The sequence below is a fragment of the Babylonia areolata genome, chromosome 9 (genome assembly GCF_041734735.1).
Source record: "Babylonia areolata isolate BAREFJ2019XMU chromosome 9, ASM4173473v1, whole genome shotgun sequence".
NCBI classification, from domain to species: domain Eukaryota; kingdom Metazoa; phylum Mollusca; class Gastropoda; order Neogastropoda; family Buccinidae; genus Babylonia; species Babylonia areolata.
Window position 1 is genome coordinate 5,055,698 of NC_134884.1, and position 25,398 is coordinate 5,081,095.

The 25,398-nt window shown below is 39.6% G+C and overlaps 1 protein-coding gene across 1 annotated transcript; it reads left to right on the forward strand.

The window, feature by feature from the left end:
* The first annotated feature begins 1,905 nt into the window (after positions 1 to 1,905).
* Positions 1,906 to 24,555, forward strand: LOC143285692 (uncharacterized). The gene is made up of 5 exons (XM_076593091.1): positions 1,906 to 2,148; positions 3,115 to 3,154; positions 7,115 to 7,285; positions 17,433 to 17,542; positions 21,995 to 24,555. The coding sequence occupies exons 1-5, from the start codon at positions 1,982 to 1,984 to the stop codon at positions 22,929 to 22,931; spliced, it is 1,425 nt and encodes a 474-aa protein (XP_076449206.1). The 5' UTR covers positions 1,906 to 1,981; the 3' UTR covers positions 22,932 to 24,555.
* Positions 24,556 to 25,398: the final 843 nt, after the last annotated feature.

Consider the following 25,398-nt stretch of genomic DNA (forward strand, 5'->3'; position numbering starts at 1 on the left):
TTTTGTTATAATAGACTCTTCTTCTTCTTCTTCTTCATTGAAGAGAGAAACGTTTTCTTATAGACTCTTCCTCTTCTTCTTCTTCTTCTTCTTCTTCTTCTTCTTCTTCTTCTTCTTCTTCTTCTTCTTCTTCACTGAAGAGAGAAACGTTTTCTTATAGACTGCATGTCTTTCTTCATTGAAGAGAGAAACGTTTTCCTATAGACTATTCTTCTTCGTTGAAGAGAGAAACATTTTCTTTATAGACTATTCTTCTTCATTGAAGAGAGAAACGCTTTCTTGTAGACTATTCTTCTTCACTGAAGAGAGAAACGTTCTCTTGTAGACTCTTTTTCTTGTTTTTTGTTTGTTTGTTTTATAGACTCTTCTTCGTTGAAAAGAGAATCGTTTTCTTATAGACTCTTCTTGTATTTTGTTTGTTTGTTTGTTTTATGGACTCTGATTCTTCTTCGTTGAAAAGAAAAACTGTGACGTTTTCTTATAGACTATTCTTCTTCAATGAAGAGAGAAACGTTTTCTCATAGTCTATTTTTCTTCTTCTTCTTCAAGTTCTTCTTCTTCGTCGTCGTCGTTCTTGAACTGCGACTCGCACGTTCAGTTCACTCGTAGTCATATGACCGTTTTTACCCCCGCCTTGTAGGCAGTCATACTCCGTTTTCGGGAACTGATGAGGAGGGGGTGTGCACTGATGCCCGGGCCCGGGTATCACGGTTCTTGTTTCCCACCTCCGAACCATAACGTTGGTATGAATTACTACTGACGGGATCTTTAACGTGTGTATTTGATCTTCTGAAGCATACGCCGTATACACACGAAGGAAGTTCAGACTCTAGCAGGTCTGCACATCTGTTCAAGTTTGACATACTTTATTTCTAATGCAAGTAGTCATAATACTCGCTTGTAGGATTTTTAGTATTTCGCACCAGTCCGGTATTCAGTTTTATTTTGTGAATTTGTCGACGAAGGATTTTTGGTCACGAGGCCCAACCCACCCACCCCCCTCACCCCCCGTCCCCCACCCCACCCCACCCCACCCCCACCCACGCCCCCCGGCCCTCTCCCCCTAGCCCCCTCTCCGCCGCCCCCTAGGCGTGCCCTCCCTTCACCGCCCCTCCCTCCCCTCACGCCCACACCCGTCCCCACACCGTACGTCAGTGACACACCCCCTTTCCTGATAAAGGGTGGAATTCCAATTATAAATTGAATAATATATCATGGTGGTGGTGATGGTGATAGTGGTGGTCAGTGGTGATGGTGGTGGTGTCAACTGAGTGCGCATACGAGTGTGTGTGTGTGCTAGTGTGTGTGTGTGTCACAGTGTCGGCCGTGTGTGTGTCACAATGTCACGCAGTGTGTGTGTGTGTGTGTGCCCGCGGGTGCCGCGTGTGTGTGTGTATGTGTGTGTGTCAGTGTGTGTGTGTGTGTGTGTGTGTGCGCGCGCGTGTGTGAGTGAGTGTGTGTGTGTGTGTGTGTGTACCGGCTCAGTAACACTGGTGCGCGCGCCGGCCGAGTATATGTCAGCCGCCGTGTGCCGGTACAGTGTGTGCGTGTGCCTCAGTGTGTGTGTACCTGTGTGTGTGTGTGTGTGTGTGTGTGTGTGTGTGTGTGTGTGTGTGTGTGTGTGTGTGTGGTGTCAGTGTGTGTAGTGTGTCAGTGTGTGTGGTGTGTCAGTCACAGTGTGTCATGCCGCGCGGCCGCCGGGTGTCGCGGCATCAAGTTGACTCGGACGGAGCCCTACTGACCGGCTGAGGTGCCCCTGTAGTTTAAAGGAATCAATTCCACACCTGTGCTTCTGATTCAGTGTTTTCTTAGGGGGAAATCTGCTTCATTACGAACAAATTTAAAGGAAACAAATTCTGCTGTGCCCCCGTACAAAATCACTATCCTCAACAAACGCTGCTTTTTATCGTGTTTTGAGTAAAAAGACTATTTGTGACCAAGGGAAGACACTCTTAACTTTCATCTCGAAGCACCAAAAACAATGTGGCGACAGTTTCTGTCTAGCACTGTGCTTCCAGTTGCCAACTGCCACCTTGAACGTTTAGCTGCCAATGCTTTCCGTTCAAGAACTGAGCTGAGAAGATGGAACTCCAGCATCAAGATGACTAAGCAGCTGAAGAGAATGTTTGACAGAGGTTCAGGGTCAAAGTAAGAGAATAAGGTCACCCTCATAACATCTATAACTAAGAACTTCGTTTTACAGATGATACAGAGTAACAATAGTTACGGTGAATGGAAATGTAGAACCTAGTGTATATCGTATACTAACCTAGTAACGGGCCCCACTGTCATTAGCTAAGCGGATGCCCTCTCTGCTGTCAGTCTCAGTGTGTGTGTGTGTTGTTGGACTCGCTGTGGGTGGGTGGATGTATGTATACATGTGTATGTGTGTACATTATGTGTTCACATGTGTGATCCTCCTGAAATATTCAGACCCTTGAAAAAAAAAAAGTCAGTCAGTCCATGAACTGATGTAGATGTTTGAGGCCTTAGTGGACAGAACTTAACAGGAGAGAGAATGTTTATAATAATAATAATAATAATAATAATTCATAACTTTTCCATGGTGCAATATCCAGTACTAATGCTGCTCAGAGTGCCTTACATCATCAAGCCAGATATAAACGTAACATAAAACATTACAACAGCTCAATCCAATGCATTCACAGAATGAATAAAAAAGCATGATCCACCAAACCATAAAAATATCAAGTAAATAATGCTTAGATTAAAAAGAAATACATTCTTTGAAAACACACATTTTTTAGACACACACATACATGTGCGCACGCACACACACACACACACACACACATGCACGCGCACGCACCTGGACACAAAGTGTTACAATGTGATCTTTTGGTTGAGAGGCTGATGGAATGAGAACTAATTACTTCATTTTATCTTTATGGGTATGTTGCAGAATCCAGTTGACTGACGTAAGTTGCGGTTGGGGGGGGGGGGGGGGGAGAGTTCTGAAGGTCTATTGGCCGGAGGTGGCCAGTCTGCTGTTGTTTATTTCATGTCAGTAGTCCCAAATACAGACTAAGAACATTGAAAAGATGTCTCCGAATCTGTGGCTAACACCTGAACATTTCTGTTTGTTATTTTCAGGAGAAAGAAAATATTCCCTGGACCAGTGAACATAGGAATTGTGAGTTGAATTTTTGTTGTTATTTTTACCTATTATCCTCCTCCCTTCCCACCACGGCCAAGATTATGATCATCTATTATAATGTTTAATCTACTAAACTGTTCACTGTTTAAATCATAATTTTCATATACATATAGCAACCACTGAACCAGACTTTGGTAGACATTCTGCCAAATTGTTTTAGGAATCTGGAGTTCAAATCAGACATTAAGTGATTAACTACTATATTTATGAGTATGATTATTACACAGTGAAGCATCCAGCATGAATTTTGTTTTAAAGTGCAAACATTTGCTTGCAAGTGTGTGTGCATATTTTCCATGAATGAAGAGAACCATTGTTTAGAACATTACTAATACAGTTATAGTTGCCCATTTTTTGTATGAATGTATACAGAACACAGATACAAGCATGAATGCATGCAGTCACACACAGTCATGCACACACTGCTGGGAACAAGCAGGCACAAAGGCAACACAAATGTTCTCTTCCTCTCCAACTGAAGTCGATGATTGTAATGGAAAGACTGAATATATATATACTTTATTGCTGTGAATACATTATGTGGACTGATCTCTGATTGAACAGATTAGTGTACAGAGGTTTGACATTAGTGCAAATTCAAATGAAGGCTTCAGAGTCAGAATGGTAGAAACTGTACCACCTGATAAAAAAAGCAAATGACAGTGAAGACATTCTAATAGAGTAACAGAGTTGAGTTGATGAGCAGTCGGAATGACGGGCGCAATAGCCGAGTGGTTAAAGCGTTGGACTGTCAATCTGAGGGTCCCGGGTTCGAATCACGGTGACGGCGCCTGGTGGGTAAAGGGTGGAGATTTTTACGATCTCCCAGGTCAACATATGTGCAGACCTGCTAGTGCCTGAACCCCCTTCGTGTGTATATGCGAGCAGAAGATCAAATACGCACGTTAAAGATCCTGTAATCCATGTCAGCGTTCGGTGGGTTATGGAAGCAAGAACATACCCAGCATGCACACCCCGGAAAGCGGAGTATGGCTGCTTACATGGCGGGGTAAAAACGGTCATACACGTAAAAGCCCACTCGTGTGCATACGAGTGAACGCAGAAGAAGAAGCAGTCGAAAGCAACTCAGAATGCCATCCAGTTTTCAGTCATAACTTAGAAAAGAACATCCAGGGTCTGACTATAGAACTATTCTGCAACAGACAATATGGAGGACATTGACTTAATCTGGATGTTTGGCAGATGCAGCTTCTCAAATGTGTATGCCTTGTATGTGTACAAAATGGAGTGGAATGATGGCCTAGAGGTAACGCGTCCGCCTAGGACGTGAGAGAATCTGAGCGCGCTGGTTCGAATCAAGGCTCAGCCGCCGATATTTTCTCCCCCTCCACTAGACCTTGAGTGGTGGTCTGGATGCTAGTCATTCGGATGAGATGATAAACCGAGGTTCCATGTGCAGCATGCACTTAGCACATGTAAAAGAACCCACAGCAACAAAAGGGTTGTTCCTGGCAAAATTCTGTAGAAAAATCCACTTCGATAGGAAAAACAAATAAAACTGCATGCAGCCCAAATTTCACACAGAGAAATCTGTTGTGATAAAAAGAAATACAAATACAAAATAACTGGTTTCCATGTATTCCAAGGGTGCACTTTCTGCACTGTGTCGCCATATTGGCTGGAAATTACAGTACTATCAGTTGAAAAGGGTCAAAAGATCCATAGCATTTTACGGCCACCATGGGGTGAGGAAAATCTGAGTAAAGTACCTTTCCTAAGGACACAAATTATCCTCCAACATGGCCTAGAAGTTGTTGTTGTCTCGTCCGTCATTTATCAGATGGATTCCCCCATCTCCTCGACGAAGGCGGCAGTACGTCGCAGGTCCTCCAGTCCTCCGTAGAGCTTCCGGGTTTGGGTCGGGCGAGGGTTTCTCTCAGAGCGCTTGGTGGAGGGGGCAGGACTGCAGCAGATGTTCTGTTGTCTGGCTGCCTGTTCTGCAGGGGCACTGCTCTGTGTCACCAATACGGAGTTTCGTGTATAGGCCTAGAAGTAAAACCATGGTCACTGGTGAACACTGCATCAGAAGTCCAACACCAAACCGATTCATCACAATCACTACCTGCACAATTTTTCAGACATCATCAGAGGGGGGTGAGGTGAAGCTGCAGAGAAAGCCGGTGTACACACAGAGACAAAAGCGCCTTTCCTAAGGACGCAACTCTATGCTGTAATTGGGGCCTAGAACCCTGCTCACTGGTGAACGCTGGATCAGATAGATTAAAAGTATACTGCCCATTGTCATACAAGGAAATAAGCAATATACTAGAAAGCGACTTTTATAGGTGCTTGAATTCAAGTCTAAAACCTCGTCAGTTGACTCTCTCAGACTTAGGTCCGATTCGCAGACCAGTTCTGAGTTTAGCTCTCAGACTATTATCAAATTCATTACGGACCAAGTATTGTTCTAATGTCAAGTGCATATGTTATAGTAACCTGGCAATTAAGCATATAATTTTTGACTGTAGCTTGATGAAGCCTTATGTACACGAAAGTGTGTCTTCACAAGTGACTCAGAACATTGATGTTTTTGTCTTTTTGCATTCATTATCAGTTGTTTCGCTTGTCAGTTTAACGACTTCTCTTTTACGAAGTCCTTTAAGTAATTTCCTGTAATTGTATTTAGAAATCTTTTTCAGATTTCACCCTCACTTCACCCTCATTTGCCCAGTTTCCCCCAACCCTCCATTCATTCACATCTCCCACCCCTTCTGACCGATAATACTCAAATGTATTCATAAATACTTCAACAAAATGTCTTCAATCACCGATATGTGTGACGGGACATTAAACAAAATTCCTCCTCCTCCTCCTCCTCCTCCTCCTCCACTGGATCAGAAGTCCAATGCCTGACTGATTCATCACAGTCACTACCTGCACAATTTTTCAGACATCATCAGAGGGGGGTGAGGTCAAGCCGCAGAGAAAGCCGGTGTACACACAGAGACAAAAGCGCCTTTCCTAAGGACGCAAATCCATGCTGTAATGGGGGCCTAGAACCCTGCTCACTGGTGAACGCTGGATCAGATAGATTAAAAGTATATTTAATTACACATACTTAACCGTGACCCAACTAGTGCAGACTCCGGCAGGGGTCTGACATTCCTGTCCTGTGTAAACTACTAACTGCCTATGCGGAGAAAACAAAACTACGGCCGATAACCTCCCGGAAGTAGGTAACCTCCCCTTTGTCCCGCTGGCTAGCGCCCTCTTTTTCCGGCAGCCATCATGACTCCTGTACCTTTGCTCTTCATACAGCTAAGTTTTTTTCGTATTTTCTGCCTGCCTGTTGATTCTCTGGCGAAAGTATATTGCCCATTGTCATAAAGGAAATAAGCAATATACTAAAAAGAGACTTTTATAGGTGTACACAGAGAGACAAAAGCGCCTTTCCGAAAGGACGCAACTCTATGCTGTGATGGGGGCCTTGAACCCAGCTCACTGGTGAACGCTGGATCAGAAGTCCAACGCCTGACAGATTCATCTATCACATTGATGGGCGCAATAGCCGAATGGTTAAAGCGTTGGACTTTCAATCTGAGGGTCCCGGGTTCGAATCATGGTGACGGCACCTGGTGGGTAAAGGGTGAAGATTTTTACGATCTCCCAGGTCAACATATGTGCAGACCTGCTTAGTGCCTGAACCCCCTTCGTGTGTATACGCAAGCAGAAGATCAAATACGCGCATTAAAGATCCTGTAATCCATGTCAGCGTTCGGTGGGTTATGGAAACAAGAACATACCCAGCATGCACACCCCCAAAAGCAGAGTATAGCTGCCAGCATGGCGGGGTAAAAACAGTCATACACGTAAAAGCCCACTCACGTATATATACAAGTGAACGTGGGAGTTGCAGCCCACAAACGCAGAAGAAGAAGAAGAAGATCACTATCACAACCTGCACAATTTTTGCAGACATCATCAGAGGGAGTTGAGGTCAAGCCGCGGAGAAAGCCGGTGTACACAGAGGGGCAGAGGCGTCGAGCGCACCAGGTGGGCCGAGTGCTCTACGACAACATCGTGCACCTGGTCAACTCGGGACAGCTGTCAGAGCGGTTGGCTGCCCTGTCTGTGGACCTTGTCAGGGTATGTGCCATGTGCTTTATCTGTGGACAGTTTTGTGGGGTTTTTTTACACTTGTTTTTATTCAGTTCACATTTACAAGACGGTAAGCAATCACAATTCATTTGTTTTGTTTGGGGTTTTTTTTGTCTTTTTTCTTCTTTTTTTTTTTTTAAGAAAAACAAATAATTACAGGATCGACTTAGAGGCAGAAAAAATCGAACGAATCGAGGGTGCCGAGTCGAATCGAGTACACAGAATGTAAGAATACAATAAACACAAGCCGCATGCAACAAAATAAGGCCAAAAGGATACGCTGAACAGCCGAAAAAAGCGTAAGACGAGACAGAGCGTAAACCTGACAAGATGGCGTGGAGAGCCTTGGCCACGGAATGATTAAGCGCTTATAGTTTATAATACAAACTCCTCCTATTAAATATCTGTGGACATTTCTTTTCTTTTAGTGTGTGTGTGGGTGACATTGTATGTGCCATGTGCTTTATCTGTGGAAAGTTTTGTGGGGTTTTTTTTAGACTTGTTTTTATTCAGTTCACATTTACAAGACGGTAAGCAATCACAATTCATTTGTTTTGTTTGGGGGTTTTTGTTTTGTCTTTTTTCTTCTTCTTTTTTTTTTTAAGAAAAACAAATAATTAAATATCTGTGGACATTTCTTTTCTTTTAGTGTGTGTGTGTGGGTGACATTGTCAGGGTATGTGCCCTGTGCTTTATCTGTGGAAAGTTTTGTGGGTTTTTTTTTTAACTTGTTTTTATTCAGTTCACATTTACAAGACGGTAAGCAATCACAATTCATTTGTTTTGTTTGGGTGTTTTTTTGTCTTTTTTCTTCTTTTTTTTTTTTTTAAGAAAAACAAATAATTAAATATCTGTGGACATTTCTTTTCTTTTAGTGTGTGTGTGTGGGTGACATTGTATGTGCCATGTGCTTTATCTGTGGAAAGTTTTGTGGGGTTTTTTTAAAACTTGTTTTTATTCAGTTCACATTTACAAGGCGGTAAGCAATCACAATTCATTTGTTTTGTTTGGGGGGTTTTGTTTTGTCTTTTTTCTTCTTTTTTTTTTTTAAGAAAAACAAATAATTAAATATCTTTGGACATTTCTTTTCTTTTAGTGTGTGTGTGTGGGTGACATTGTATGTGCCATGTGCTTTATCTGTGGAAAGTTTTGTGGGGGTTTTTTAAACTTGTTTTTATTCAGTTCACATTTACAAGACGGTAAGCAATCACAATTCATTTGTTTTGTTTTGTTTTGGGTTTTTTTTGTCTTTTTTCTTCTTCTTTTTTTTTAAGAAAAACAAATAACTAAAGATCTGTGGACATTTCTTTTCTTTTAGTGTGTGTGTGGGTGACATTGTATGTGCCATGTGCTTTATCTGTGGAAAGTTTTGTGTTTTTTTTTAACTTGTTTTTATTCAGTTCACATTTACAAGGCGGTAAGCAATCACAATTCATTTGTTTTGTTTTGTTTTGGGGTTTTTTTGTCTTTTTTCTTCTTCTTTTTTTTTTTAAGAAAAACAAATAATTACAGGATCGACTTAGAGGCAGAAAAAATCGAACGAATCGAGGGTGCCGAGTCGAATCGAGTACACAGAATGTAAGAATACAATAAACACAAGCCGCATGCAACAAAATAAGGCCAAAAGGATACGCTGAACAGCCGAAAAAAGCGTAAGACGAGACAGAGCGTAAACCTGACAAGATGGCGTGGAGAGCCTTGGCCACGGAATGATTAAGCGCTTATAGTTTATAATACAAACTCCTCCTATTAAATATCTGTGGACATTTCTTTTCTTTTAGTGTGTGTGTGTGGGTGACATTGTATGTGCCATGTGCTTTATCTGTGGAAAGTTTTGTGGGTTTTTTTTTAAACTTGTTTTTATTCAGTTCACATTTACAAGACGGTAAGCAATCACAATTCATTTGTTTTGTTTGGGGGTTTTTTTGTCTTTTTTCTTCTTCTTTTTTTTTTTTAAGAAAAACAAATAATTAAATATCTGTGGACATTTCTTTTCTTTTAGTGTGTGTGTGTGGGTGACATTGTATGTGCCATGTGCTTTATCTGTGGAAAGTTTTGTTGTTGTTTTTAAAACTTGTTTTTATTCAGTTCACATTTACAAGGTGGTAAGTAATCACATTCATTTGTCTCTTTTTTTTCTTTTCTTTTTTTTCCTTTTTTTTTTAAGAAAAACAAATAACTAAAGATCTGTGGACATTTCTTTTCTTTTAGTGTGTGTGTGTGAGTGACATTGTATGTGCCATGTGCTTTATCTGTGGAAAGTTTTGTTGTTTTGTTTAACTTGTTTTTATTCAGTTCACATTTACAAGACGGTAAGCAATCACAATTCATTTGTTTTGTTTGGGGGTTTTTGTTTTGTCTTTTTTCTTCTTTTTTTTTAAGAAAAACCAATAACTAAAGATCTGTGGACATTTCTTTTCTTTTAGTGTGTGTGTGTGTGGGTGACATTGTCAGGGTATGTGCCATGTGCTTTATCTGTGGAAAGTTTTGTGGGTTTTTTTAAAAACTTGTTTTTATCAGTTCACATTTACAAGGTGGTAAGTAATCACATTCATTTGTCTCTTTTTTTTCTTTTCTTTTTTTTCCTTTTTTTTTTAAGAAAAACAAATAACTAAAGATCTCTGGACATTTCTTTTCTTTTAGTGTGTGTGTGTGGGTGACATTGTCAGGGTAGTGCCATGTGCTTTATTCTGTGGACAGTTTTGTGGGGTTTTTTTTTAGACTTGTTTTTTATTCAGTTCACATTTACAAGACGGTAAGCAATCGCAATTCATTTGTTTTGTTTGGGGGTTTTTTTGTCTTTTTTCTTCTTCTTTTTTTTTTTTTTAAGAAAAACAAATAATTAAATATCTGTGGACATTTCTTTTCTTTTAGTATGTGTGTGTGGGTGACATTGTATGTGCCATGTGCTTTATCTGTGGAAAGTTTTGTGGGGTTTTTTTTAAACTTTTTTTATTCAGTTCACATTTACAAACTGGTAAGCAATCACATTTATTTGTCTCTTTTTTTTGTCTTTTTTTTCTTTTCTTTTTTTTTAAGAAAAACCAAATAACTAATATCTGTGGACATTTCTTTTCTTTAGTGTGTGTGTGTGGGTGACATTGTCAGGGTATGTGCCATGTTGAATTTATCTGTGAAAGTTTGTTGTTGTTTTTTTAAACTTGTTTTTATTCAGTTCACATTTACAAGCGGTAAGCAATCACAATTCATTGTTTTGTTTGGGTTTTTTTTTGTCTTTTTTTCTTCTTTTTTTTTTTTAAGAAAAACAAATAATTAAATATCTGTGGGACATTTCTTTTCTTTTAGTGTGTGTGTGGGTGACATTGTATGTGCCATGTGCTTTTATCTGTGGGAAGTTTTGGTTGTTTTGTTTAACTTGTTTTTATTCAGTTCACATTTACAAGACGGTAAGCAATCACAATTCATTTGTTTTGTTTGGGGTTTTTTTTGTCTTTTTTCTTCTTCTTTTTTTTTTTAAGAAAAACAAATATTAAATATCTGTGGACATTTCTTTTCTTTTAGTGTGTGTGTGGGTGGACATTGTATGTGCCATGTGCTTTATCTGTGGAAAGTTTTGTGGGGGTTTTTTAAACTTGTTTTTATTCAGTTCACATTTACAAGACGGTAAGCAATCACAATTCATTTGTTTTGTTTGGGTTTTTTTTTTGTCTTTTTTCTTCTTCTTTTTTTTTTAAGAAAAACAATAATTAAATATCTGTGGACATTTCTTTTCTTTAGTGTGTGTGTGGGTGACATTGTATGTGCCATGTGCTTTATCTGTGGAAAGTTTTGTTGTTTTTTTAAAACTTGTTTTTATTCAGTTCACATTTACAAGGCGGTAAGCAATCACAATTCATTTGTTTTGCTTTGGTTTTGGGTTTTTTTTGTCTTTTTTCTTCTTTTTTTTTTTTTTTAAGAAAAACAAATAACTAAAGATCTGTGGACATTTCTTTTCTTTTAGTGTGTGTGGGGGGGGGGTGACATTGTCAGGGTATGTGCCATGTGATTTATCTGTGGAAAGTTTTGTTGTTGTTTTTTTAAACTTGTTTTTATTCAGTTCACATTTACAAGACGGTAAGCAATCACAATTCATTTGTTTTGTTTGGGGGTTTTTGTTTTGTCTTTTTTCTTCTTTTTTTTTTTTTAAGAAAAACAAATAATTAAATATCTTTGGACATTTCTTTTCTTTTAGTATGTGTGTGGGTGACATTGTATGTGCCATGTGCTTTATCTGTGGAAAGTTTTGTTGTTTTTTTAAAACTTGTTTTTATTCAGTTCACATTTACAAGGTGGTAAGTAATCACATTCATTTGTCTCTTTTTTTTCTTTTCTTTTTTTTCCTTTTTTTTTTAAGAAAAACAAATAACTAAAGATCTGTGGACATTTCTTTTCTTTTAGTGTGTGTGTGGGGGTGACATTGTCAGGGTATGTGCCATGTGCTTTATCTGTGGACAGTTTTGTGGGTTTTTTTTAGACTTGTTTTTATTCAGTTCACATTTACAAGACGGTAAGCAATCACAATTCATTTGTTTTGTTTGGGGGTTTTTGTTTTGTCTTTTTTCTTCTTTTTTTTTAAGAAAAACCAATAACTAAAGATCTGTGGACATTTCTTTTCTTTTAGTGTGTGTGTGGGTGACATTGTATGTGCCATGTGCTTTATCTGTGGAAAGTTTTGTGGGGTTTTTTTAAACTTGTTTTTATTCAGTTCACATTTACAAGACGGTAAGCAATCACAATTCATTTGTTTTGTTTGGGGGTTTTTGTTTTGTCTTTTTTCTTCTTTTTTTTTAAGAAAAACCAATAACTAAAGATTTGTGGACATTTCTTTTCTTTTAGTGTGTGTGTGTGGGTGACATTGTCAGGGTATGTGCCATGTGCTTTATCTGTGGAAAGTTTTGTGTGGGTTTTTTTTACACTTGTTTTTATTCAGTTCACATTTACAAGACGGTAAGCAATCACAATTCATTTGTTTTGTTTGGGGGTTTTTGTTTTGTCTTTTTTCTTCTTTTTTTTTTAAGAAAAACAAATAACTAAAGATCTGTGGACATTTCTTTTCTTTTAGTGTGTGTGTGGGTGACATTGTATGTGCCATGTGCTTTATCTGTGGAAAGTTTTGTGTTTTTTTTTAACTTGTTTTTATTCAGTTCACATTTACAAGGCGGTAAGCAATCACAATTCATTTGTTTTGTTTTGTTTTGGGGTTTTTTTTTGTCTTTCTTCTTCTTTTTTTTTTTTTTTAAGAAAAACAAATAACTAAAGATCTGTGGACATTTCTTTTCTTTTAGTGTGTGTGTGTGGGTGACATTGTATGTGCCATGTGCTTTATCTGTGGAAAGTTTTGTGGGGTTTTTTTTAGACTTGTTTTTATTCAGTTCACATTTACAAGACGGTAAGCAATCACAATTCATTTGTTTTGTTTGGGGTTTTTTTTGTCTTTTTTCTTCTTTTTTTTTTTTTTAAGAAAAACAAATAATTAAATATCTGTGGACATTTCTTTTCTTTTAGTATGTGTGTGTGGGTGACATTGTATGTGCCATGTGCTTTATCTGTGGAAAGTTTTGTGGGTTTTTTTTTAAACTTGTTTTTATTCAGTTCACATTTACAAGACGGTAAGCAATCACATTCATTTGTCCTTGTCTTTTTTCTTCTTTTTTTTTTTTAAGAAAAACCAATAACTAAAGATCTGTGGACATTTCTTTTCTTTTAGTGTGTGTGTGTGGGTGACATTGTCAGGGTATGTGCCATGTGCTTTATCTGTGGAAAGTTTTGTTGTTTTTTTTAACTTGTTTTTATTCAGTTCACATTTACAAGACGGTAAGCAATCACAATTCATTTGTTTTGTTTGGGGTTTTTTTTGTCTTTTTTCTTCTTCTTTTTTTTTAAGAAAAACAAATAATTAAATATCTGTGGACATTTCTTTTCTTTTAGTGTGTGTGTGGGTGACATTGTATGTGCCATGTGCTTTATCTGTGGAAAGTTTTGTTGTTTTGTTTAACTTGTTTTTATTCAGTTCACATTTACAAGACGGTAAGCAATCACAATTCATTTGTTTTGTTTGGGGGTTTTTTTGTCTTTTTTCTTCTTCTTTTTTTTTTTAAGAAAAACAAATAATTAAATATCTGTGGACATTTCTTTTCTTTTAGTGTGTGTGTGGGTGACATTGTATGTGCCATGTGCTTTATCTGTGGAAAGTTTTGTGGGGGTTTTTTAGACTTGTTTTTATTCAGTTCACATTTACAAGACGGTAAGCAATCACAATTCATTTGTTTTGTTTGGGGTTTTTTTTGTCTTTTTTCTTCTTCTTTTTTTTTTAAGAAAAACAAATAATTAAATATCTGTGGACATTTCTTTTCTTTTAGTGTGTGTGTGGGTGACATTGTATGTGCCATGTGCTTTATCTGTGGAAAGTTTTGTTGTTTTTTTAAAACTTGTTTTTATTCAGTTCACATTTACAAGGCGGTAAGCAATCACAATTCATTTGTTTTGTTTTGGTTTGGGGTTTTTTTTGTCTTTTTTCTTCTTCTTTTTTTTTTTTAAGAAAAACAAATAATTAAATATCTGTGGACATTTCTTTTCTTTTAGTGTGTGTCTGGGTGACATTGTCAGGGTATGTGCCATGTGCTTTATCTGTGGAAAGTTTTGTGGGGTTTTTTTTTTAAACTTGTTTTTATTCAGTTCACATTTACAAGGTGGTAAGTAATCACATTCATTTGTCTCTTTTTTTTCTTTTCTTTTTTTTCCTTTTTTTTTAAGAAAAACAAATAACTAAAGATCTGTGGACATTTCTTTTCTTTTAGTGTGTGTGTGTGGGTGACATTGTCAGGGTATGTGCCATGTGCTTTATCTGTGGAAAGTTTTGTGGGTTTTTTTTTTAAACTTGTTTTTATTCAGTTCACATTTACAAGACGGTAAGCAATCACAATTCATTTGTTTTGTTTGGGGTTTTTTTTGTCTTTTTTCTTCTTTTTTTTTTTTTAAGAAAAACAAATAATTAAATATCTGTGGACATTTCTTTTCTTTTAGTGTGTGTGTGTGGGTGACATTGTATGTGCCATGTGCTTTATCTGTGGAAAGTTTTGTGGGGTTTTTTTTAGACTTGTTTTTATTCAGTTCACATTTACAAGGCGGTAAGCAATCACAATTCATTTGTTTTGTTTTGTTTTGGGTTTTTTTTGTCTTTTTTCTTCTTTTTTTTTTTTTAAGAAAAACAAATAACTAAAGATCTGTGGACATTTCTTTTCTTTTAGTGTGTGTGTGTGGGTGACATTGTATGTGCCATGTGCTTTATCTGTGGAAAGTTTTGTTGTTGTTTTTAAAACTTGTTTTTATTCAGTTCACATTTACAAGGCGGTAAGCAATCACAATTCATTTGTTTTGTTTTGTTTTGGGGTTTTTTTTTGTCTTTTTTCTTCTTTTTTTTTTTAAGAAAAACAAATAACTAAAGATCTGTGGACATTTCTTTTCTTTTAGTGTGTGTGTGTGGGTGACATTGTCAGGGTATGTGCCATGTGATTTATCTGTGGAAAGTTTTGTTGTTGTTTTTTTAAACTTGTTTTTATTCAGTTCACATTTACGAGGTGGTAAGCAGTCACATTCATTTGTCTTTTTTTTTTCTCTTTGTCTTTTTTCTTCTTTTTTTTAAGAAAAACAAATAACTAAAGGTCTGTGGACATTTCTTTTCTTTTAGTGTGTGTGTGTGGGTGTGCACAGTATACATGTGTGTCAGTGTGTGTGTGCATGTTTGTGTTTGAGTATGTGTGTATTTTTTAGTGTGTATACATGTGTGAGTGTGTTTGTGTGATTATGTGTCTGCGTGTGTGTGAATGAGTGTTTGTATATATTATGGGTTGTCATTCTGTTAGTTAATATTTCACACAACGTATCAGCCATAATATCACCACCATTATTGATGCAGATGAATCAAAAGGTGCAGTGAAGAACAGTCACTCGACCTTTTGACTAAAGTACCGCACCACAACAGCTTCTTAACTCAGTCCGGACGAAGGGAACTGATCGGGGGCATAGATAGTTTTTCTTCTTCTCTTCTCATTCGGATGAGACGATAAACCGAGGTCCCGTGTGCAGTATGCACTTAGCGCACATAAAAGAACCCATGGCAACAAAAGAGTTGTTCCTGGCAAAATTCTGTAGAAAAATCCACTTCGCTAGGAAAAACAAATAAATCTCTGCACGCAGGAAAAATGAAAAACAGAAATGGGTGGCGCTGTAGTGTAGCGACGCGCTCTCCCTGGGGAGAGCAGCCCAAATTTCGCACAGAGAAATCTGTTGTGATAAAAAGAAATACAAATACAGTTACAAATACAAATTCTTCTAGTGGGCTTTTACATGTATGACCGTTTTTACCCCCACCATGTAGGCAGCCATACTCCGTTTTCAGGGGTGTGCATGCTGGGTATGTTCCTGTTTCCATAACACACGGAACGCTGTCATGGATTACAGGATCTTTAACATGCGTATTTGATCTTCTGCATGCGTTCACACACGAACAGGGTTCAGGCACAAGCAGGTCTGCACATATGTTAACCTCAGAGATCGTAAAAATCTCCACCCTTTACCCACCAGGCGCCGTTACCGAGATTCGAACCTGGGACCCTCAGACTGAAAGTCCAACTCTTTAACCACTCGGCTATTGCACCTTTCAGATAGTTTTTGATTTTTGGAGTGGCACCTAATTTACATTATGACGTTATTAGCTAGGAATATCTTCACTGACCTGTCCACTCTCCTTGTGACCAGTGAATGCAGTGTGTGTTGCTGTGCTCGTGAGCAGGACAGTTATTTTCATGGTGACTGGTTCACATGAATAGTGTGTGTCAGCAATGGCGTCTGACCCAGTTTCGTCTCAGTTGCAAAGCAGACCATAGAGTTAGATGAAGGGGCCCTGTCGTGGCTATATAATGTTCTGAATTTAATCTGCTTCAAACTCTTTGTCCTTTCCTGGGCCCGTTTACAAGTCATCAGTGTGTGCAAATTTCAAACAAAAATTATGGATACTTTCAGTTTCATCATCTCTCTGTATGATAGCATAAGAAGATTACTGTTTTGTCCCTGCTAACTGGTTATGTCACTGATCAATTTGGAAGTTTTCAGTTCATAAATTCTAACTCCTTCTTGACTCACTTGTGTAAACAAAGTGAGTCTATGTTTTAACCCAGTGTTCAGTTGTCTGTGTGTGTGTGTCTGTGTGTCCGTGGTAAACTTTAACATTGACATTTTCTCTGCAAATACTTTGTCAGTTGACACCAAATTAGGTATAAAAATAGGAAATATTCAGGTCTTTCCAGTCATCTTGTTTAAAACAATATTGCACCTCTGGGATGGGCACAAAAAAATAAAAAATGAAGCCTAATTATATGCAAACTGCATTTACTGTTATATTTATATTTTTTGTATTCTGTAAACTTGGCACTTTGATCTGATATTCTGACCCAACAACAAGAGCAGTCATTATTATCATTTTTTGTTCAAACAGGAACTTCTTTTGCTAAGCATGGAAGTTTTACTTATTTTGCAAACATTTTGGTGCAGATAGTAAAAAAGGGAAATGACTCTGTAATTAATGCTAGGGGACTTAATTTGCCAGAAGTGAGTCTTGAAGGCCTTGCCTCTCTTGTTTTAAATTTTTTTTGCAATTTTATTTGTATTTGTATTTCTTTTTATCACAACTGCTCTCCCCAGGGAGAACGTGTCGCTATAGTATACTGCAGTGCCACCCATTTTCTTTATTTTTTCCTGCGTGCAGTTTTATATGTTTTTCCTGTCGAAGTGGATTTTTCTACAGAATTTTGCCAGGAACAGCCCTTTTGTTGCCGTGGGTTCTTTTACGTGCGCGAAGTGCATGCTGCACACGGGACCTCGGTTTATCGTTTCATCTGAATTTTCTCACCCATACAGATCAGTCGTCTGTGAGGAAAGTCAGGAGAGCTAACTGGCAGTAGTGGGTGGATTAAATTTTCTTCTTTTACTAAAAAAAAAAAAAAAAAATTCAAGCACCCTTGGATGGAACATAACTAATCGTCACAATTCATATTATGATGTCCAGAGCAGGCAAAATGGTCGTCACAATTTCATAATATGCCCAGAGCAGCCTGTGACACTGTGCTTAATCCTGCAGGTGAAGGTGGTTCCAGACTTCAGTGTTGCCAACGTGTACTGGCTGAGCTCAGGAACCAAAGAGGATGCCACGGTGCAGACGCTGCTCAATGAGAATGCCGGGCAGCTCAGGTAGGTGTGCTGCGGTGCAGACGCTGCTCAATGAGAATGCCGGGCAGCTCAGGTAGGTGTACTGGCTGAGCTCAGGAACCGAAGAGGATGCCACGGACGGTGCAGACGCTGCTCAATGAGAATGCCGGGCAGCTCATGTAGGTGCTGTTTGATGGGCACAACAGGCGAACGGTTCAGGCATTGGACTTTCAGTGACGGGTGCAATAGCCGAGTGGTTAACCCCTAGGCTGCCTGCATGACGAGATAACTCGTCATGGCAAGCATGTATGCTTCGCTGCCTGCATGACAAGATAACTCGTCATCGAAATATTCTGACTTTTCCCTGGTTTGCATTCACTTCCTTGGCAAAAATAGTGGTAGCTTTAGCCTGGGGAATCTCTCTAGATTCTATTCATAGCTAGAAACCCCATCTACGTCATGAAGCAGTCCTTTATTTGAACGTTTTGGTTGGGTCACTGTCCAAGTGTTTGCCTGACTTCTCTCCTCGCTCGCTCAACAAAATTTCGGACTGACGCCGTGCTCAAGACATGCGATCGTGACGAACTAAATCAACCATGATTTCTTTCTTTAGCTGATGCTCAGAAATAATTGAAGCGTAAATTCGAAGGAGAAGATAGAGATGAACATTTATAGGACGATCTGATAGAAAATAAATGAATAATGAAGAGAGTGGCCACGATGCGACTGTCAGTGAGTGATGCCGGCTGTACAGATCTTAGCAGACGACAGATGACCGAATTAGCAGCAGAGCGATAGTCTTGGCACGCAGCCAACGCGGTCTGATGAAAACTGAATCAAGTGACCGTGTGAGAGGGGTGAGGAGGAGGGGGGTGGAGACTGAGGGGGCGTGGCCTCACATCCGTCTTATCACTTGGAGAAGTCACAATGTATTGTGAATCTATCTCTTAAAAAATATATATATATATTGTGGTTGTTCTAGTATGATTTTGGGTTTGCAGATATCCATTTGTCCAGAAAATATTATGTTTTTGTGCAAATTACCTGACTAATGTTTGTAATGAACAAGTTGAAAATGTGACAAAAAACAAAACACTGATTTCAAAACAACAGCATGTCACTAAAAATATATAAAATGGGAAAAAAGCATGTGTTTTGTATTCTTTATTCATTTACCTTTCAGAAAATATATACTTTTATGGGTCTTTCTCCAATAACAAAGAGCACAGAATTTTTTGAAAATTTATACCCGTTTTTTGTGAAAAAACCCTGGCAAATAGATTTCACTTAAATCTTATTTTCCTGGCAGCGAAAGGGTTAAAGCGTTGAACTGTCAATCTGAGGGTCCCAGGTTCGAATCACGGTGACAGCACCTGGTGGGTAAAGGGTGGAGATTTTTACGATCTCCCAGGTCAACATATGTGCATACCTGCTAGTGCCTGAACCCCCTTCGTGTGTATACGCAAGCAGAAGGTCAAATACGCACATTAAAGATCCTGTAATCCATGTCAGCGTTCGGTGGGTTATGGAAACAAGAACATACCCAGCATGCATATCCCCGAAAACAGAGTATGGCTGCCTACATAGTGAGGTAAAAACGGTCATACACGTAAAAGCCCACTCGTGTGCATACGAGTGAACGCAGAAGAAGAAGGACTTTCAGTCTGAGGGCCCCGGGGTTTGAATCCCAGTCACACCGCCTAGTGGGAAAAGGGTGGAGATTTTTCTCAATCTCCCAGGTCAACAGATGTGCAGACCTGCTCATGCCCTGAACCCCCTTTGTGTGTATTTGTATTTCTCTTTTTATCACAACAGATTTCTCTGCGTGAAATTCGGGCTGCTCTCCCCACGGAGAGCGCATCGCTACACTACAGTGCCATCCACATTTTTTGTATTTTTTCCTGCATGCAGTTTTGTTTGGGGTTTTTTTTCCCTACCGAAGTTGATTTTTCTACAGAATTTTACCAGGAACAACCTTTTTGTTGCCGTGGGTTCTTTTACATGCGCTAAGTGCATGCTGCACATGGGACCTCGGTTTATCGTCTCATCCGAATGACTAGCGTCCAGACCACCACTCAAGGTCTAGTGGAGGGGGAGAAAATATCGGCGGCTGAGACGTGATTTGAACCAGCGCGCTCAGATTCTCTCGCTTCCTAGGCGGACGCGTTACCTCTAGGCTATCACTCCACGCATGCAGAAGATCAAATACGCACGTTAAAGATCCCATAATCATGTCAACGTTCAGTGGGTTATGGAAACAGGAACATACCCTACATACACCCCCCACCTCCTGAAAACGGACTACGGCTGCCTACATGGCAGAAGTAAAAACATTTACACACGTAAAAGCCCACTCGCGTATACCAGTGAATGTGGGAGTCACAGCCCACTAACAAAAAAGAAGAAGAAGAGTGTAGGTGTTGTCTGATTTGGAATACCTGACTCGACAACCTGAAAAGAGAGACCCAAGTTCTTCAGGCTGTGTACAGATCATTCTGTGCAGACACGTTCCTATTTCTTTAGAGGTGAAGAAGAATAGCCGAGTGGTTAAAGCGTTGGACTGTCAATCTGAGGGTCCCGGGTTCGAATCACAGTGACAGCGCCTGGTGGGTAAAGGGTGAAGATTTTTACAACCTCCCAGGTCAACATATGTGCAGAACTGCTAGTGCCTGAACCCCCTTCGTGTGTATATGCAAGCAGAAGATCAAATACGCACGTTAAAGATCCTGTAATCCATGTCAGGGTTCGGTGGGTTATGGAAACAAGAACATACCCAGCATGCACACCCCCGAAAACGAAGTATGGCTGCCTACATGGCGGGGTAAAAACGGTCACACACGTAAAAGCCCACTCGTGTGCATACGAGTGAACGCAGAAGAAGAAGAATCTGCATGGTGTGTACTGTGCAGCCATCCTCCCAGTAACATCAGCTGATTGACTGCTGGGATCTACATGGTATCGGAAAGGTGCAGGAGGTCTGGAGTCGACCGGAGGGAGCGGAGGAAGTGGAGGAGGCGGCGGATTGGCACTGCTGAGAGGGCCAGAAGTAGAGGGCCCAGAGTGTCCGCGAATCGTTTGCGATCCCGCCTTAATTTTAGCACGATCTCCCATTCGAACCATATAATTATGTGACCTGGTTGAAGACATAATTTGACAAAAAACAAGAACACCAGAGAATTGACAGACAGACAGAAAATACAGAAAAAAAACTTAGCCGTATGAAGAGCACAGGAACAGGAGACATGATGGCTGCCGGAAAAAGAGGGCGCTAGTCAGGGGGGCAAAGGGGAGGTTACCTACTTCTGGGACGTTATCGGCCGTTGCTACTTTCGTTTTCTCCGCATAGTAGTTTGCACAGGACAGGAATCAGACCCCTGCCGGAGTCTGCACTAGTGGGTCACGGTAATTATGTTACTGAAACGTAATTTTAAGTAGAAAATTTCCTTTTACAGCTACTTCCAGGAAGATCTTGTTCCGAGATGTTCCTCCAGCCAAAAACTGTTTTTCCGTTCTTGAAAGAAATGATTTTTTTTTTTAACTTGATTTAAATGTTATGTGGACTTAAGACATGTGTGGAGTGGTCTTTTGGGTGCTATTTTGATTGACCTTTAAACAGTATTTTGGGTTGGTTTGTTTTTTTCAATTATTTAACGAAAGAAGGTATTCAGTTTGGAACTGGCCACTTTGCGATCTGCTGGGCAATGATCATATTATCTGAATTGATTCCCATGTGTTGCAAGTTGGGTTACAAGCAGGATGATTTGATTGCATTCTCATTTGTTGCAGACTTGATGATTTGAGTTGATTCCCGTGTGTGATAGGAAAACCAATAAAATTGCAGGTAGGAAAAAATACAAGAAAATGGGTGGCGCTCTCAGTCAGTGTAGCGACGTGCTTTCCCTTGGGAGAGCAGCCCGAATTTCACACGGAGAAATCTGTGGTGACAAAAATGAGTAATACAATGCAGGCAGGAAAATATACAAAAAAAATCGGTGGAGCTCTGAGTGTAGCGACGTGCTCTCCCTTGGGAGAGCAGCCCGAATTTCACACACAGAAATCGGTGGTGACAAAAAAGAGTAATACAATACAATACTACTATAGTGCAGTACAATGTAATACAGTGCAGTACAATACAACACAGTACAACACAATACAATACATTACAATACAGTGCAATAACATAAGTTTTACAACACAAGACAAAACAATACAACACAATACATTACAATACAGTGCAATAACATAAGTTTTACAACACAACACAATACAACACAATACATTACAATACAGTGCAATAACATAACAAGTTTTACAACACAACACAAAACAATACAACACAATACATTACAATACAGTGCAATAACATAACAAGTTTTACAACACAACACAAAACAATACAACACAATACATTACAATACAGTGCAATAACATAACAAGTTTTACAAAGCAACACAACACAACACAACACAACACAATCCAATACATTTGTTGCAGGCACCTGCTGACCTCACTGCACGTGCTGGGCACCATCCCACGCATCTGCTTCGTGCGGGACGACAGCCAGGCTCGCTACCTGGAGGTCGAGTCCCTCCTCCGCTTAGCGGACTTCGGCCCGGACTTTGTTCCCACGCGACTGGACTCCGCCATCCGGAGCGTGGTGACGGTGGGCGGGGCAGAGGTCGGCGACTCATCCCCTGAGGACAGACTGCAGGCGCAGTTCAACTTGCTGAACGTCGAAGCTGCCAGGGACAGTGTGGGTGCTGCGCAGAAGGGGGGAGAGTCTGTGGAGTCAGGTTTTCGGAGAGGGTCAGAGCTGAAGGATGAGGAGGAATTAGATGGTGGCGGTGTTGGGAAGTTACACACTTGGTATGAAAATTCAGATGGTGCTTCTGTCAGCGTCGAGTCAGAAACTTCATACAGAGAGGTTGGTCAGCATGGTTTGGCCTCGACTTCACCGAGACAGCCGTCATCGTTGGAAGTCGAACAGTTGGGTCACCAGTACCTGCCCACCACTGACCACCACAGCGCCACCAAGCCACACGAACCCAGCCCATCATCACCATTGCTGCTGGACGAAACGGCAGCATCGCTGGGTGCAGCGTTCCGCGACGATGTGTACAAGGTGCCTCATTCTGATTTGCTCAACAAAATCCTGATAAAGAAGCAGAAGGCGGGGCTTCGGCCTTCCGTGCCAGCCGACGCAGACACTCGGGAAACAGTGAAGACGACAGTAGAAGCAAGCAACCTGAAGTCACTGCTGAAGAGGAAAGCCAAGCCCAAAGGCCGGCTGAAGAGTCAGTCTGATTACTACGGTGGTGAAGATCTCGTGCAGTACAGAGAGGATGGTTATGCTGATGACTTTGATGCGTCTGATGAGGAAGTGGAACATGATGAGCATTCGGCTGATGATGACTGGTCCAGGACAAGGTGACATGTCACTGTAAAGAAGACAAGCCTCCCCACCCCAACCACCTCATTTTCCACACACACCAGGTAATAGAGACGAACTACAGTCAGCATTATAAGAGCACTTAAACAAGTGTTGATAATTAATATATGCTTTGAAATATTTGAAACGTGTACTACACGTTTCATCTGAGCGTTGGACATCGTAAGCTGGACCAGTAGCTATTGAAAATGACTGAAACGTTTTCAATCAGATCAGCACCTGGACTGATCTTTTTTTTCTTTTTTTTTTGCGAAATTAGACATGGTAATCAATGTTTATGACCAAGAGGCAGCCACTTACCTGCTTATTAAGGATTTCCAAGCACCACTGAAATGATTTCAAGCAGTTTATTGCCCATTCTGACAGTCTTTACTTTAGCACTGTGACAGCGATGATGGTGTTTCGTTTGGTTTTGGCTTTGCTTTTTGGTGCTGGTGGAAGTTGCTTTTCAGTTTGTTTGGTTTTGGGGGGGGGTTTGTTGTTGTTTTTTGTCCAAATGAAAGTGTATATGAAAAAAAAATCTAAGCGTTCACACACTTTGTCCTATCCTAGAATTTACAAAGTCCTACTGACTTTCCTTCAGCTAGGACATTTGTCCAAAACTTTTGAATTTTCAGGTAAGACCCTACAAATGTTTGAAACATGTCACCCCCACCCTAAAACAATATGATCTATCTATCTATTTAGATAGGTAGATAGATGATCTCACTGTAATTCCTGAACACAGTTTTGTTTTATCAAGATTTGAATTGGATAAGATGAATTGTTGAAAATTATCTGCATTTTCTGCAAGTTTCTAATCGGGGGATGATGTATTGAGCGGAAGGGCTGGCATCCTCAATACAGTCAAATCATAATAATAATAATAATGGTATTTATATAGCGCTGGATCTTGAGCAGAGACAAATCAAAGCGCTTTCGCACCAGTCATTCACACGCATGCATAACTCTAATACTGTAGAAACTAAAGACAAGGAAGGGCAGGCAAGGGAGGCTATTTTGGGAAGAGGTGGGTTTTAAGGCCAGACTTGAAAGAGCTGAGTGTGGAGACTTGACGAAGCGAAAAAGGAAGTTCATTCCAATCGCAAGGTCCAGAAACAGACAAAGAACGGCGGCCAACAGTCGAGTGTTTGAATCTGGGTATGCGTAAACAGAGTGGATCATATTTGCCTCAAGGAATTCAAGTGGTTAAGGCAATGTGTCATGAACTGTGTTGTCTTGTAGTGTTGTTTTTCTGTTGTTGTGTGTTTTTTTTTACTCAGATGTGACACAAATTTTGTTGTTTAATGCCGCTGTATTTTGTATTTAGTTGACCAGTCCTGATATGACCCTATTCCGTCGGCTGGAACATTACATTACTAGCAACGTCAAATTTTTAGCATGGTCTTTAGGTAATGCACATGAAGAGATGACACAACCTCAGCAGATGTGTGCTTTGATATTGTGATGGTGTTGAGACCACAGGGGGGGGGTGTGAGATGACTTTTTTTTTCCCCCTTTTTTTTTTCTTTTTGGGATGGAATTCGTCATTCTTCTGTAATCAGTGAACGAGTGATGTGATACTAATAGAAACTGGGCTGTCTCTGTGAATACATTCATAATTTGTGATCAGTCTTGCATGATGTTGTTTGTGTGCATGCCTTTACTGTCTTTATTTGTTACACATCTGTCACCTGTTATATCACACTTTACGACACTACACACATCTGAATTCGTTCAAACATGTTATTTTAATGTGTAGCATCTCAATTCGTTCAAACACGTTATTTTAATGTTTACGTAATCAATCAAAAAGGTCAGCAGAACATCAAAAATGAACCTGCGTCAGCAAGATGAAAACAACAATAAGCAAACAGACACATCACTTTTTTTTTCTTTTTTTTTTTTTTTACAAGCAGGAGAAACAGAAATTAATAAAATCAAAAACAAAAAAAAACAAAAAATCCTGATAATTCAACAGTGTTAATCATCAGTCAGCTTTACCTCCATTAGCACCATAACTGCTGTCATATCAGTTCTCTCCCGATTTATTCACATAATTAAGTTGCATTTTTTGTCTGTTTTTCACTATGTACAACAATCCTTTAAGTACATGACACATGTATCTAACAAGGTATTCATCATGCACAATCCTTTGGATACAGGTCTAACATCAACGAGTTGTGTACAATCCTTTATACATTACATTTATAGGTCTCACAATATCCGTTGGGCACAATTCTGATCCTTTCAATACATTACATGACGAATAGAGTATTCGTTCTTCACAATCTTTTAGATATATATATTACATTATACATCATACAGTAAATTATTAGTATTCATTGTGTACAAATCTGCAACGAGAAAAACTCACAAATTTCAAGAACAAACAGACATTGCTGACACCAGAAACCAGAGCTTCATGTGCTTTACTATCATCTCTGATTCTTCCATAAATGAGCAAACA

Bases quoted from the DNA above. Each gene is read 5' to 3' on its own strand.
- LOC143285692 (XM_076593091.1), top strand. From the start codon at position 1,982: ATGTGGCGACAGTTTCTGTCTAGCACTGTGCTTCCAGTTGCCAACTGC. The intron at 3,155-7,114 runs GTGAGTTGAATT...CAATTTTTGCAG, and splicing joins GACCAGTGAACATAGGAATT to ACATCATCAGAGGGAGTTGA. The intron at 17,543-21,994 runs GTAGGTGTGCTG...CATTTGTTGCAG, and splicing joins GAGAATGCCGGGCAGCTCAG to GCACCTGCTGACCTCACTGC.